Source organism: Tribolium madens, unplaced genomic scaffold (genome assembly GCF_015345945.1).
Source record: "Tribolium madens isolate multiple individuals breed KSU strain unplaced genomic scaffold, Tmad_KSU_1.1 Scaffold_19;HRSCAF=116;Tcas5.2_LG9, whole genome shotgun sequence".
NCBI classification, from domain to species: Eukaryota; Metazoa; Arthropoda; class Insecta; order Coleoptera; family Tenebrionidae; genus Tribolium; species Tribolium madens.
In genome coordinates, this window is record NW_025400983.1 from 7,335,900 (window position 1) to 7,351,733 (window position 15,834).

The following is a 15,834-nucleotide window of genomic DNA, read 5'->3' on the forward strand; positions in this document are numbered from 1 at the left end:
CTTAAACTACTAGAAACAGAGTGGAAAAGTGACATTTTTAAACCAAATTTGTACTACGAAAATGTCACTTTTTTGCTCAAGGTATGTACAATGGACGACCTAATAGTGGTGCAATAAACGACAACCAAACCGTTTTGACACCATTGAATTACAATTTATCTAATTTTTGGCAGTTTTATTTTTCGTGGTACAACAGTCCGTTAATCGTTTTGCAACGCTCCTGTTTGTTTAATAGTGAGTCAACAGAAGCGCTACTGTGGTTAGATATGATTGGATTCTAAATGGACATCAGCTACGTCACTTGATAAGGCGATAATAAATAGTCCGAATAAATATTTATCTCTTATTTGTATTTAGATGATTATGATTGTATTAGATGTGTAAAGAACAAAAGCAAAAAAACACAAAATTAACTTTATTGAAAACACAAGTAGTAAACTAGAACTAATTGATTATAATTTACAGTCAGTCTTGCAACGTCTTATCAAAATGCAAATCTAGCGGTTTTCTCAGAAAACGTTTTTGGAAAGCCAATGGAAATAAAACTATTCTGTCAACTATTTACAAAACTGATACAAAAAACAATATTCTTCGTTACTTGGAAGAACTATGATTCGGGACCCATTGAAATAAAATTTGCTTCTCTATGGCATATGACAGAAACTACTATCTAAAATTGTATAGATAATTCCGTTTCCGTATCATATACCAAACACTTTTGCTAGTATTTAACATGCTTGATTATCCAAGGCCATAAAAATGTTGATAAAATTCCAGTAAAGATACCAGTTATCAAAGAAGCGGCAGCGAACATGCCCGCAGTTGAGGAATATCTCTCTTCAACGCACCTACACAGAGCAATTTTATCACCAAAATAAGAAAAAAAAATGACTCACCTTGGGGTGTACATCATTGCCAGAGAGCTAAAATACCCACTAGTCAACCCCATTGTAATAGCAACTATCCAATAAACCCAGTCACTTGTGATATACACCGGAATATGTCTCTCAATCCCGTTTATCTGGTAATTACAAAAGAAGAAAAACGGGATATACAACACTCGAAGAGTGACAAAAATCCATAAATATTTAGGGCCGGGCTAGAATAAGTTCATAAAATTTTTTTTTCTTTGTTTGATTTTATTTACCCAACACAGTAAATTAGTTAGATAACTGCCCACCATCGCGCAAACATTAAAAGTCAAAAAACACGTAATTCCTGTGTAATAATTATCTCCAATAAAAAAATTTTCGTCACCACGCCTAATGTCTGAAATGCAAAATTGGTCAAAACATTTTATGCAACTCGGGAGAAAAGTTACTTGTTTGTATTGCTGGAAAAATTGATAGGGTCACGAAAAATATGAAGAAAACGTTGTAAAGTTGAGGGAGGGATTTTTTGAGGATGTGCAAGTAGGGGATTCTTTGGGACCGCCCTTGGTTCATTTGTTTTCGCAGTTCCGCGTTTTTCTTTTCGCGGAGCTCATGGTGGCGGTAGAATCGCTGGAAATATAAAGATAAAAACGTTTCACTCTATTAAATTCTAAATCCAAATTTGGAAAAAAATCTCTTCGTCTAACAACAAGAGTTCTGAAACTAATTAAGTTTTTTTTTTCTTAATGAAATATTATTTTTTTTTGAAACAAATTAAATTAGAAAACTATGTTGTACGATCATTTTAACTTTCTTTTCATTTCAATGTATCGTATTATAAATCCTTTAATAAATTTCCCTTGATAAAAACTATTTTCAATATTTTTCTACTGAAAATCAAATATTGCATGCCTGTCCCACATAACGTATTTTCAAAACCAATTTTGGTTACGAATTTGTATGGTATTGTGTCAAAAAATTTTTTTCTTATTTTATATTTCATTTAGTAGAATTTGAAAAATAGGCAGGTCTAGTTAGAATTACAGATGACATATTAAATTTGTCAAAGCCAACATGGGATACAAATTTATGGTAATAAAATGAATTAAGAAACGTTTTATATACTACTGCAAAGAAGATTCAAAATATATTTCTTCCGCCTTCTACTTTTTTGAATTAGTATTGAAATGAGTGCTTTAATAGTCATAATTATTATCTCGAAACAATATAGAAACTTTTTTCTAGTTTTTCCTCTGATTAGCACTTACATTTAGCGGTAAGGCAAAGTAGGTGTCAAAGCAGACAAGCAGTACAAAAAGCGCCGTGATGAAGTAATAAATAGCGGCCATTTTTTTATTCGAGGCCATTATGGTCGATAACAGCGAGACTACAGCTGTAAAAGTCCCGCTAATATTAGAGCCTAAAACCACAGCTCCAGTGTATTTCCCCGGCAGTTTAGCGGCCATTCCGAAAACGGTGTTCTGATAAATGCCATTGGCCACTGCAACAAAAAAAATTGCGTATGCAACTCGGCTCTAGCCTAAAATTACTTACTATTCAAAATAACTACGCACACCATCGTTATCCAAAAAAATGGAACTGGCCAAGTGCTTGTATCTATCATTGCAAGTATAATAGTGACTATAAAAACGACTACTTCGATACTAATGCTCCAAACTATACGCGTGGTTAAATTACCACTAAAAATCTTGTGTCAAAAATGATTTGACGCACTTGGTGGTGACTTACCCGATTTGTATAAAAATATTAAGCCAATTGAAAAACACATTAGGAACTTGGGAAGCAAAAGTGAGATATTGCATAAAATTCGTCACGTATGGTGAAATTTCGCCAGTGTATTCCTCTGACAATTTGTGTTCTGAAAAATACTGCAAAACAACAATGAATTAGAGTTAATTATGACTGTGGCAGGGAACCTTATCGGCAGTGATGAACATGTTCCAAGGCGTTAAAACTCCAATTCCATGGATCAAAAAAGTCAAATACACTAAATTATATTTGTCGGGAGGTTGATTTAATGCCAAACTGGCATCATCCATGGTCTGATTCTTAAAATTCAGTTCGTCTTCGGGTAGATTATTCTCCTCCCAGGATGGTTGCAGTTTAACGGGTTGTTGGGTTTTCGCTCGTTCGCTACTCTCTTCCCCTACAAATAAATAAAACACTTCAAGTATAATTTAACATTTTGTATTAAGCTCACGCATAAACATGCTCACAAATAGAATTGTTTACTTCTCATGAAACATGTTTTGGGTTCGTACAACAGCAAAAATTTCATTTGTGGGTCATTTATTAAACGCTAGAGGCGATCAATCAAAATTTTCCTGTTTTATTCTAACAGAAAGGCTCGCGGCAAGGATCAGGTGACGCTCATCTTTTAAAGCATTTAGTTTATGGCCGAGGGGATGGCATAATTTATAATTTTGTTACGATGGTGGATTATAATCTGTGTAGGAAGGTGCAAATGGATGCACACATTCATTTTAATTTGCTGCAGAAAATTGGACTTTAAGAGAATTGCAATAATGAAGAATTTATTTATTTTTTATAAACAACAGTAACACAATATTCTTGCATTTCAGTCCAAGCATATCATAATTTAAACCCTACTAAATTCGTCTGATTTTTCTTTTTCAGAGCGAATAATGCTCTACTTTTTTCGATAAATAACACTACCCAACAAATTTTATTTTTTTTTAATGTGATTGATCTATTGACACGTGTATCAGGGTACATTAACATCCCTAATTACGAATTTGATAAGAAAAATTCTCCATTACGTACAGATTTTAAGTTACAGGAAAATTGTTTTCTCAAATTTTATCGTAAAAATTGTTCATTTCAAATAGAAATTAATTAAATAGACGACGAAAGAAATTAATTTATTCACTAAACAAGAACAATGTTGAAAGATGTATAAGATTCTAACATAAATCTGTTGTAGATGAGTTTTTTGCAAAAGCTGATTTTCTTTTGTAGGGTGTTTTAACTTCCCTTATGAGGAACCTGCAGTAATCCATCATAGCTGGATCCCATCTCCCTTGGTACCTCTTTTCCATCGTCAATATATCCTGGTGGAACCTTTCCCCTTGCTCGTCACTAACGGCACCCAAATTTGGGGGAATTTTTTTTTAATGAGAATGGAGAAAATGAATTTTAAGTGTTTCGTTTTTCGGCGATTTTGAATTTAGAACATAGAATTGAATAAAAAATAACTGTTTTCTTCTCAGTCACAAAATGCTTGTTGGCTAGTGTAATTAATTGTATTTAGAAATCAATTAAATATTTCATTCAAACCTGAGTACCTGAGTTTTGTTGACTCACATCCCGGAAGTTATTAGCGTTTATAAATACAAATACCATCTTTTTTGAGCTCAAATTAGAAATTGAAACGAATTTTACAGAGGAAAAGTTTGAATAAGCGGCAAATCTGTAAAATAGTTCAAGCCACGAAGTACAGCTACATAAAAAAAATGGGAAATTAAATTTTTTTCAAATCCTATCAAAACCTATCAAAAATATTTCTACCAATGTCGTTGATTTTATACCAACTTGTGTAATGCCGCATTTAATAAAACACGTTCACACCATGGAAAAGTTGAAAAAAAAAACTATTTTTTAATTATTTTTTTGACCCTTCCCGTTTTTTTTTTGAATTTAGCTGTATATGTTGTCAATAATTGTGCCCTAGCAAACTTGACTTACTTTTAATTTAATTTAGATGGCATTTGTTTTTAACTATTTCGTTTATTATACAGTGAGATCAAAAAGTCTGTCTATCAAGCAAGCGTAGAAATTTAAAACGTATATGTCTGTAGAAGTAAAATGTCACAATGACGAATGAGAAATGTCAAAATAATTTTTATGTAAAACAGGAAACCGTGGTGAACGATTTTTATGAATAAACACCAACAAAATCTCATTTTAGGATATTTCATAGAATAATTCAATTTAATTAGCTCAATGTTTTAATTTTTATAAAATAATTTTTTGACATCTAGATAACATACGAACTGCCATGCAACATACGTCCTCAACAAGGACACCTACTTGATAGAAAGACTTTTTGATCGCACTGTATCTAAATGGAATCATTAAATAATGAATTTTAATAGCTATTTATGTATCAAAACACTGAAGTCTTATTTTTCATTACGAAGGTGTGTTTAAGTAATGAAGGTAATGAAGTAAAAAAAGTAATGAACTTTAGTACCGAGGTGTATGTTAATTTTTTCCGAAATCGTAAATTGCATAACTACTTTTGGAGGTTGTTTTTTTTTTACCATGACAGTTCACAACCGGCAGTTTACTTGTTCATTTCTCATTTCAATAGTACCATCTCGACCAGAAACCGCAAAATAAGTAGCCACCATACAAAAACGCGAAACAGGAAAAAAATATTTGTAGAATAAAAAACCAACACTTATAAATGAATAAACGGATACACGTTAGCAATAGAATTATTATGTCTTTATGTTATGTTTAGATTAGGACAATGATTTGACAACACTGTTATGGCATGTTCGTAATCCACGATACACAAAATCGTAGTATAATGAACTATTTTAGTGCCGATTTAGTGACGATTTTATGTAACTTTAGTGACAATTTCGGAAAAAAGATATTTAGCTCTTGAGAGAAGTAAAATAATCATTATAAATCTTAGTAAAATACTTCTAATTAATTTTGATTTAATTAATATATCTTTCTTACACTAATGTTAACCATACACCAGGTGAACAGAAAATACGGAACCAAACGTTTTTTGCTTAAACTATTTATTATAAAAAACTAATTGATTGATAAAAGTACCATAAAAATGTGACGTTTCGCAAGAGTAACATTTTTTGAAAATTTTTTGTTCTGCAAAATTTTATTTTTTTTTCAAATGGCAATCCACTATAAAACCTTTTTTTAGAAATGCTATTATGATCTATGGATTACAGCTATCTATTTTTACTGCTATTTATATCTTATCAATTTTTGAAGAAAAAAAAAATTCATATAAACTCCCATTTTGAAAAAAGAAAAAATGCCGTAACTCAACAACAAAACAAAATCTCATTCTCAAGACAAGAACACTTTAATTTTTATTAATTGTTATTTTCTGAAGATGAATGCTTGGTTGTGTATATTCTGTTCACCTCGTATGTACATATTTTAAATTATGTATTTGCTGTTTTTATTATAGCGTAGTCCTGATGAAATTTCCAAATCAAAATAGGTACAATTCAATTTAATTTCCGAATCAACAGGAAACAATGCAGAATTGAAAAATTTAAATTTAATACTGCAAATAACGATTATCTTAGTTTTTTGCAAATTTTACAAAAATTTTACCGTGTTGCAAAGGCTGTACAACTCCATTTTTATCGCCGCCTCCGTAAGGATACTCTCCTCTTCTGAAACTCATTGTCCCTCCGTAATTTTAACAAGTCGTCCCACCTCTTATCAGTAAATCCTGAAAACAAACCAAAAAATCACGTAACTTTTAAAAGAAAAAACAAAACACTTACAAAAACGATTTAAACACGTGCTTTTAACCTAACCTTAAAAGTTCGTCTTCTGTGGAACATATACTCTGATTTCCTATCTTTAGAAAGCCATACAATGACGAAACCACGAGCAAGAGCAAAGCTCCGTTTAGAATAACTTTTACAAAGAAAAAAAAACGTCGTTTAATTATAGATGACGTTTTGCCTGTCGTCCAATTTCTAATTTAAGCTTAAAGTATTCGAACTAAAACTTTATCATTACGACTAATTAAAATTCAGTCGCTCCTAATATCGGATTTTTATTCTTAAACCGAAAGAATATAAATCCATTTTGGAACGGCGAGTGCATGCTTATGAGGAAAATCCGATGTAGCGCTAATTTCCGGTTGTGATGGGGGAAAAATGGGATTTTCACGGCGTTTGTGAGGAAGTCGCTGTTGCATACTGCTGATTCGAGTTTAGGGTTAGATTTAGGGGGTGATTAAGTCATTGAGGCGGTTGAGCATGGTCCCGGTATCAATTTTAATTAAAATTTCAACAGGTCTCTAATCCTATAAAGGGAAGCGCTTGGCGAAAAATTCCCCCACGAGAATTTTATTTTTCAAACGATCACCCAGATCTGTGTAAATAAGTTTACTTTTGCACTGTGTTTATAGAGAGAGTAAATATGCTGGAAGGTTTTTGGGCTAAATTTAGATCGATATTTGTACTCGAATTAGGCACATTTTTTTTTGGTGAATACTTGACAAAATCTGATCCAGGATTTCCGCATAAATTATTATACACTGTGTCAATTTTAAAACTTGCAGTTGGCAATTTCTCTCAACTGAAAACGTTATTAATAATCACTCAAAACCGTTTTGGTGGTTCCTAGGGGGAATTAAAATGACATGATAGGTGACACACCTCCACCCACCCTTGAATATAGTAAAAAAAATGAAAATTTAACGTCTTCGTTTTTGAATAATTGGAAAAATAACTTACCACCGAAACGGTTTTGAGTGATTCTTTATAACTTTTTTAGTTCTAGGGATATTGGCGATTGCAAGTTTTAAAATTGACACCCTGTATACTTAGAACGAGCGCCATAAAATAACCCCAGTTTTTTGTAAGTAATTAAAGCAAGAATTAACGATGTTTTTATGTAACACTTGTAAAATGTGTGATAAATGAAAATGATATTACTTATCATGGCGTAATATATTACGTAAAATAAAAAAAAGCAAAATATTGATACAGTGATGTTTGCAGAAAATACGGAAATATCTATAGGTACTACCACCTTAACGATTTTTATTGTTACTTACTTCAATTTAAATAATATTTGACGGGTCTTGATTATGACAATGAAAACACGTCAAAGATATGAAATATTATGCTTATCACTGTCAGTACTCATCTATTTAAGAGACCAACGACCGATGTTTCACTAAATTCACATGATTAAATCACTTGATTTAATACTCCATAAGAGTATGGATTTACTAATACACTTAAATTTTGACAAGTAGGTAAATTAAAATAAATGTCGATATTGTTACATTAAAAAAAAAGTATCTATTTCAAATTACTGTTTATACCAGTAAAAAGTCTCCAAAATGTTGTATGATTATCATAATGTTATAAAAAAATATATCGCACTTATGAATCAAACATCGTCAGGTCAGGTAATGTTACCGATGATCCTGTATGTTTTTTCATAATTATTCAGTAAAGGTACAAATACTTTGCCAATAAAAGCCACAATTAAATAAATATTGTTACAATTCAGGATACAGCTTCTTTGTTTCCTCTTCTAATAGCTTGCAGCAAAAAATATTATAAATTATTTTGCCAACATAAATAAATAGAGTCAAAATGGAAATTTTAAAACCCCAGAATTTCAAAATTTTTATAGATAGAATTTTTTTTCTGTTTCTGGTATTTTTCTCTGGGGCGCGAGTTCTGAAACAGCCGAATATTTTGTGGGACTTTCATATTCTAGTATAAAAAGCACATGTCGCAGTTTACTTAAACTTTATAAACTATAGGACACAAAGGCAAGGGATTCAGACTAATATTCCGCGTATTTTTTATGGTTCAAGAAGCTGACTCGGCAATTACATTGATGACGTTTTCATGTTACACTTACAACAAGACACAACAGCCAAGACCTCTTTTCGAAACATAGCTTTTGTTATGGAATATTAGATAGCGATGAACTAACCCATAATTCCGCGATATGTGCCAATAGTTTATGACAAATAACAAATAATATTTGTACGAATTATTGAAAAAGCAAAATGCTATTTGCATTTGTCACCAGAGCCAAAATTTTGTTTAACAAGTAGGTAGGTACACTTGGTTGCAAAAAAATCGGAAAATGTCAAAGCATAAAAATGTCAGATTTTTATAGTTATTCATAGTTTGAACATGGCTTAATTCTAAAAGGTTAAGTTAGAACTGTCAGTTAATCTATAGTACTCACTACTCATCGGGTTTTCATGTAAGTACTCAACTAATTGATTATCTTGATTTGCATTTAATGCTCTCGGCATTTTAGTGCGGCATTGCAGAAAAAAATTTTGAACGAGACAGATGACAAATTGACAAGGGAAAAACTTGTTTCAATCTAAAGAAAATTCTATTTTCCGTTTTTATTGCAACCAACTATACCACCTAGAAAAACAAAAACATTGGTGGGTTATAAAAATTCATAATAACAATAACTAAACTGAAAGTTAATAATAAATGACTCAAATGTAGTAAGGCCGGTTTCACACCTATGACAATTATGACAAGAATGATGTCCGATTTTTTTTATTGCAATAGTATTATTAAGTAATTAGCAATTAAAAAACATTGAGGCAGTGTCATCAAGTGCATTTCACAAATTATAACTACTTCAAACAGATTTTACTTAGGTAAATTTGTATAAAATTTAAGTTCTTTGTTTTTAGATAAAAGTAATAAAACCGACGGCGACGTTTTAAATTTTTGGGATAAATATCATAAAACAATGCAGTTGAAAAAAACACAGTCTGAAAAATTATGTAAAGAAACGACTTAAAAGTTTAAAAATACGTTATGGTGTGTACCATAGATGAGAAATTAAAATTTGAAATAACTAGCAATTAAGCAATTAATTAACTGTCTTTGCACTATTATTATTGTTATTGGTAGTTAAAAACCGTACTCTTTGGTAATCATCTATTACTATTTTTCTTATACTTGCACAATGATCATTGTTGGAGTTGCAAATGGGCTAAGATAATTTTATTATTGTCTGTTCACATCAGAAGCAAAAAAAGGATAATTTTTTATTGTAACGTTTTCTCAAGTTCAGGAAATTCCCTCAGCGAAAATCGAAAATTTGAACAAACTTATTGTCCCTGAGGTCACATGCAATATAGTTACGAGATAACTTCTCCCTGAAATAAGCTTGATTGCGATCACATGTGCTTGCCGTGAGCATTCCTCTTTATCACTGTTGCTGACAATCAATCACTGTGTTAGACGTCAAAACTTGTATTGCATTTCTGAGTGATAAAACTGTCCTAATATTAGCTTTCAACTTGTAATTAATAATGATGTTTTCCTTTTTTAATCTGATTTGGAAGCAGTTTTTTGTGTGTAATAACTGTACATGTACATGTCGCGACAAGTGTTAAAACTCACTGGGGTTTTGACCGATTAAAATTTGCATTATAAGAAATAATTCCTGTTCTTAAAATAAGACCTTCAAAGCTCTGCTGAAAGGTTATTTCTATTAATTTTGATTTGGGCACTAATTTAATTTTGCTTTCTATAGATTAGGTTCTTTGATGTTCAATTCTACCGCTTGCTTTAACTCATTAGTAAAGAGAGGATTTATGTGGGTCTTTATTTTCTGGAACACAGGAATGTTCTTCATTTAATATTAATTCAATAACAAAGTAAATAGTTTTTTCATTATTTTTTACAGACAGTTCGTTTAATTGTTTAAAGCATTTGATCTTTTATTTACGAGAGATAATAATTTAATTCCTGTTTAATATGTGTAACAATGTATGTGTAGGTAGGTAATAGACGCACCCAAAACAATTTGCAAATTGGCTTTCTACTCAAAATCATACTCGATTATTTTCGTCTGTCAATATTTCATTTTTTAATACCTACTCATTAATGGTTATTTACGTATCAAGGCATTTAAGTCTTATTTTCCATATGTGTTTAGCAAATAAAACACATGAATATCACGAATAGTTACACGAATTATTTAAAAATTAATTTATACCCATTAAAAAAAAGCCTCGAAAAAATTGAAATAACAAAATTATTACCTAATATTTAACTGGTGCCACTGTGGTATAAGACGAGTCGCCGATGTATTATTACTGGTAGCAAAAATCAGTAAAATCTGTTTACAAACAATAGATATTTATGGCTTTGACTTTTAGAAGGTTAAAACCGTGTTATAGCTTTTAAATTTTAACATATTTTTTTTCTGCATCAAATTGTTCTTTGACAAAAATCTTATAGAAAATTCCCTGGACATTATAGTTTTAGTCCAGTTAAATAAGAATTAAGCCATAAAAATGTATTATCTTTAGACAAAGTTTACTTGTTCTATGATTATGACCAACAAATATCGCTCCAATTGTTCCCAAAGTATACCATTTTGCTTTAATAACCATAAACTTTTTATATAAATTTCTAAAAGAAATAACTACTAATAACTACACTCCTTGTCAAAAAAGGCAACATCTTAGAATTTCCCAATTTCATCAAATTTACTATTCAAATAATTATATTTGATATAACAAAATTAGTGGTTATGTCTCTATTTAATTTGAAGTGTACCATCAGACTGTCAACAATCGATCATGGACCATTTAAAGAATTGCCAACTCAAACATGCCCAACATTTTTTATTACTTTGTATTAATTCAGTAGTTGTTTCTCAAATTGTTTCAAATTTGAATACAGTTTAAAATAGAGCAACCAAGATTTCATAAAACTTCATTAATTCGCAATGTGTACGTTTTTTTGAGTAGTTTATGTTGTTGAATTTTTGTGATAAATAAATCCATTTACGAGAGTGCTTTAGACTAACAAACAAGTAGGTAGAATCAATGAGAATCTAATTTATTGTTGTAACAATAAGTTAATATTAATAAAACTCTCATGACCCTTCGACCTGATTTGATAAAAGTTCAGTGTTCATACGTTCAATACCATTTAACCGTTATATATTTTTTTCTATTTAAATTATGTGACTTAATTTATATGAATGATGCCATAATTTCTGCAAGTTCTTTCTGTAAATGAGTGACATGATACCGGCAATTTTCACAAAGCTACCCACTTTACAATTGATGCCAACCTAATGACTTTGCCACTTAAGACCAACTAGAGGTCTAATTACCGTCATCGCATTTTAACTCAATCAAACCTCGGGTCCTATCACCGCCAATCGTTGATAAATAAAAGGGTCAATAATCTATACCCCAAATTTAATTTAATCGAATTTAGTTTTGGCGCGAAGTGATCAACCCCAACCCACCGTCTTGGATTGCCGTTGCCGTCACCCTAATCCATCCCGCCCACTTTTATTATTGACGGCAACCACCGACAAGGTTAGAATATTAATGCAACCAACTTACATTCTTCCAAACTGTGTTTCCGTCACTACAAGTCGCACTATCAAAATTCGAATTGGCATGCACGCATTTTAAACACGTGCTTTTCGCATTGATAAAATGGATATATACAGGCAACTGCAACGAACATACTACACAACCGTTAGACGGCCATTACCAGTACCATTTTCTTTTACCCCACCTCTGTCGCTGTCCTTTTTCCATTGTGGTTCCTTCTCGCTCCCGGGAGGTGCATGTTGTAAATGGGATGGCCGGGATAAAGGGGAGAAGGAAGGATAAAGCACCGGTGGTGGTCACGAGCACTTGAAAGCTTTGAGATGTTACGAAAAAAAGACGGGGTTGTGTTGTGGCCAAAATCTTTCAAATTTTCAGAGAATTTAATTAAATTTTTCCTTCTTTAGAGATTATCATTCTTTTAATTCTCGAGAGCATTGAACGGCTTGGCGGGTATTATGTTTTCTTATCGCATTTGCAATTAATGCAAAGAATTTGCAATAAATCTGCTTCAAAAAATAAACAACGAATTGTGGTCTGTTTTGTAAAAATTTCAAGCTACAAAGTACAAATAAATCAGTTTTCGATAAATACCTAATAATTTTTTTTATAAAACTTTGTTCCAAATATAAATGTTTTTGCCGGAAGCACAAAAAGTACTAACGAATAAAAAATCATTTCTTCTCCATATGATATTTACAGATTTATTTTTAATAATAAAAAAACTTGATTCGCTCAGTACTCTTTCATAGTTTTACGAAAGTAAAAAAATCGTCGGATATAAACTAATTCCGTGGACAAATTTTGATACAATTGGTAAATTCTAGGGGGTTATATACAAAATCGGTTAGAGCAAGGTCGCAAGGAGGTTAACCTTCTTGGGTTAGGGTCTTTATTAAACTACTCCACAAAGTTAAGCAAGTCGCATTATTTTTACAACAAAGAAATTTTATTCTTCTAAGCATTATGGAATCTAGCAAAAAAAAACGATATCTGCCTTTATCTCACTTTTAAATAATTACTAATTTATTTTTTAATAATTTACAACAGTTTATATGTGACTCACCCTCTGTAGTAATCATACCACGAATTCACGAATCCTTAGTTGCACTTCCTTAATGGCATACTAATAAATATACCTACCTACTTAAAAATATTTAGGAATATGTAGATAGGTTCTTGTATACAGGGTGAATATAAAGTATGGAACCAAGCGGTTTTATGTTTAATCATTTGCCTCCAGAAAATAATAATTAATATAGATTAAAGTAATATAAAAAATGTGATCGTATTTTGAGAACGAAATTTTGTTTTGTTTTTGAGTTATGCGATTTTTTTTGTCAAAATTGCAATTTATGTGAAAAAAATTTTTTGAAAAAATTAAATATAAAGCAGATAGTTGTAATCCTTAGAGTATAGCTTTTATGAGAAAAATGATTTTATAGTGGGTTGCCATTTAAAAAAAATATTTTTTTTGTAGAACTCAAAAACAAAAAAAAATTCGAAAAATTTTATTCTTGTTAAATCATCACATTTTTATAGTTCTTTATCACTCATCAATTAGTTTTTTCAAAAAATAAATAATTTAAGGAAAAAACGTTCGGTTCCATACTTTTTATTCACCTGGTATACAAAACCATCAGTATCATTAAATAGACATAAAAAAGTATCAAATGCCAAAAAATAAATGTCAAAATTTTTTGACAGATAGAATTTTTTAAACATTTTTTGCATGTTCCTGGTACCTTATCTTACTTGAAATTTTTCTCTGGGGCGTGAGTTCTGATACATCCTGTATAACACTTATCAACTGCATAAAATTTTGTAATTTTATCTAATCTAAAATATAAAAAAAAAACTCATTAAAAACTGCATCTCTTTCACCTATTATAGCTCTCTTACAAAGTATTTTTTGATACAAATTCATATGAAACTTTTATTTTAAATTTTTTTGAATGTATAGAATGTCCCAAAAATCTGCCAATACTGATTTTTTTTTAATGCAGCAGTTCTACAAACTGATTTATTTCCAAATGATTTAAAAATTTTAAAAATCCAAGTTCTAATTTACAAATTTAATTATCATTCAATTGACAGAAAGTGACAGTACTGTAGAAACTCGAATTTTATTTCTCAGACGATTTAGACCCCAAATTTATTTTATAAAAAAAGTTTAGTTTTAAAGCTAACTTAAATTATATTTTAATAGCAATACAACATACAAAAAAAAGAAAAAAAGATTAAGAATAAAAAGATTAAAAAAAATCAAAAACGTATTAAAAAACTATGAGCTATTTTTTTGATTTTCTTCTGTCTAGTCTAATCTCAGCAGTCTCCCCTCTTTTTTATCCGAGGTGTCGCTAATTTGTACAAAGTGCAAATTTTCTCCGGATCCAATTTGAAGCGTCGAAAACACCCGCCCTCCACCACTTAGCGCCGTTTGAAGTCTCGGGGGCTCTCTTTTCAGTTCCAGACTCGTACTAAGTAAGTTGTTTTAATATTTAATATTCACATGCATATTTATGACGAGTTTTTTACTTGACGCGTAGGTATAAAAGTGACACTACAAGAGCATGCTAATGACTTATAAGCGGCAAAAGCTCAAATGTGACGAGAGGGCGTTTTAAAGCAATTTCATCGACTAATCATTTTTGCTTTGATTAAGCTTTTGTACGGTATACATTATCATAAATCAGGCAAAACTGGACGAATATGGCTTTAGTAAACGAGGATAAAACTTGCACAACTTCGATGGTAAACATATTACAGACCACTTCCCGTTTTCATATTCAAATAACATAACTTTGGCATCGACTTTAAAAGGTTGAGAAAGGCAGAAAAGATAAATATAGAACGATTTGGCTTGGATTCACTGAGCAGCGGTATTGAAAGATAAAATTTTGATGCGGAAAGGGGGAGGGCTATACCCCAACAACCCCAAAATCTAAACACATTACATTTTAGATTATCCCATTTAAGAAAAAAAAACAGCAATTTGTCTGGGTTATTTATTGCTTGTTTACGCAACTGTGCTTAGAGCTTAGAGAGCTTTCGAGAGAAAAAAAGTCTTATTACTATGATTTTTATTAAAAATTAAATTAAAAATAAACAAATTTTTTCAATATTTTTACAGTGAANAAAATGTTTCCGAGCAAAATCGGAATATCGCAAAGCGTTCAAAAACAAAATTGTGGTATCAGGAGCACAGCAGTGCAAAGAGTGGCGTACGCTGATTAGACTGATTACCATTTCCGCACAGTTTCCAGACCTTGCTAAAATCATTCTTGCGCAGGGGCCCTTGCTAATACATATACCAACCTCCAATAATAATAAATATTCAGTAATATAAAAATAAGTACCAATAATAAATAACATTCTTGTGCAGGGGCCATACATTGTTATGTAACCAAGACTGAACATTCTTTAAATTTTATATTGTTTACTAATTTTGTTTAAAGTTACTGAGCGTTTTATTATTTTTACTGTGCAAATTGGATTTTTTTACTGTGTAAAAATTAATTAAATACTGATCATTTATCATTTTATACTGATCAAATTTGAATTATTTACTGACCGCTTTATTACTACCCCAATAAAATTTCCCTATAAGAACCGGACGGCCGAAGCTGCTGCCAGCTACTTCATTCTTAAAATTGCATATGCAACCAATTATACACAAATTTGTAGTTTGTTGTTTTTTAATACCACATCCGATTTTTTGTGCAATTTTTATAACTACGATCGATCTTCTATTACCATAAGCAATCTATAAATTCTTAAAACATCTAACCTAAGCTTCTATGACTTAATAATCATTTAACAAAGCCTGCA

At 31.0% G+C, this 15,834-nt stretch overlaps 1 protein-coding gene across 2 annotated transcripts; it reads right to left on the reverse strand.

Annotated features, from left to right (window-relative positions):
* Nucleotides 1-400: 400 nt before the first annotated feature.
* On the reverse strand, nucleotides 401-12,176 carry LOC123016005 (equilibrative nucleoside transporter 1). Of its 2 annotated transcripts, none has more exons than XM_044416163.1 (10): nucleotides 12,013-12,176; nucleotides 6,234-6,354; nucleotides 2,810-3,039; nucleotides 2,622-2,761; nucleotides 2,427-2,572; nucleotides 2,141-2,373; nucleotides 1,322-1,502; nucleotides 1,148-1,269; nucleotides 897-1,099; nucleotides 401-848 (listed from the first exon to the last, which is right to left on the reverse strand). In XM_044416163.1, exons 2-10 carry the CDS (start codon nucleotides 6,304-6,306, stop codon nucleotides 722-724), a joined length of 1,455 nt encoding a protein of 484 aa, XP_044272098.1. In that variant the 5' UTR covers nucleotides 6,307-6,354; nucleotides 12,013-12,176; the 3' UTR covers nucleotides 401-721. The 2 variants fall into 2 exon arrangements, with proteins under 2 accessions (XP_044272098.1, XP_044272099.1); XM_044416164.1 differs by lacking the exon at nucleotides 12,013-12,176 and adding an exon at nucleotides 6,410-6,526.
* Nucleotides 12,177-15,834: the final 3,658 nt, after the last annotated feature.

Coding starts and splice junctions, on each gene's coding strand:
- LOC123016005 (XM_044416163.1), bottom strand. CDS start 6,306: ATGAGTTTCAGAAGAGGAGAGTATCCTTACGGAGGCGGCGATAAAAAT. Junction 1,270..1,321: donor TTTTCCAGCAATACAAACAA/GTAACTTTTCTC, acceptor TTTGCATTTCAG/ACATTAGGCGTGGTGACGAA. Junction 849..896: donor GCAATGATGTACACCCCAAG/GTGAGTCATTTT, acceptor TGCTCTGTGTAG/GTGCGTTGAAGAGAGATATT.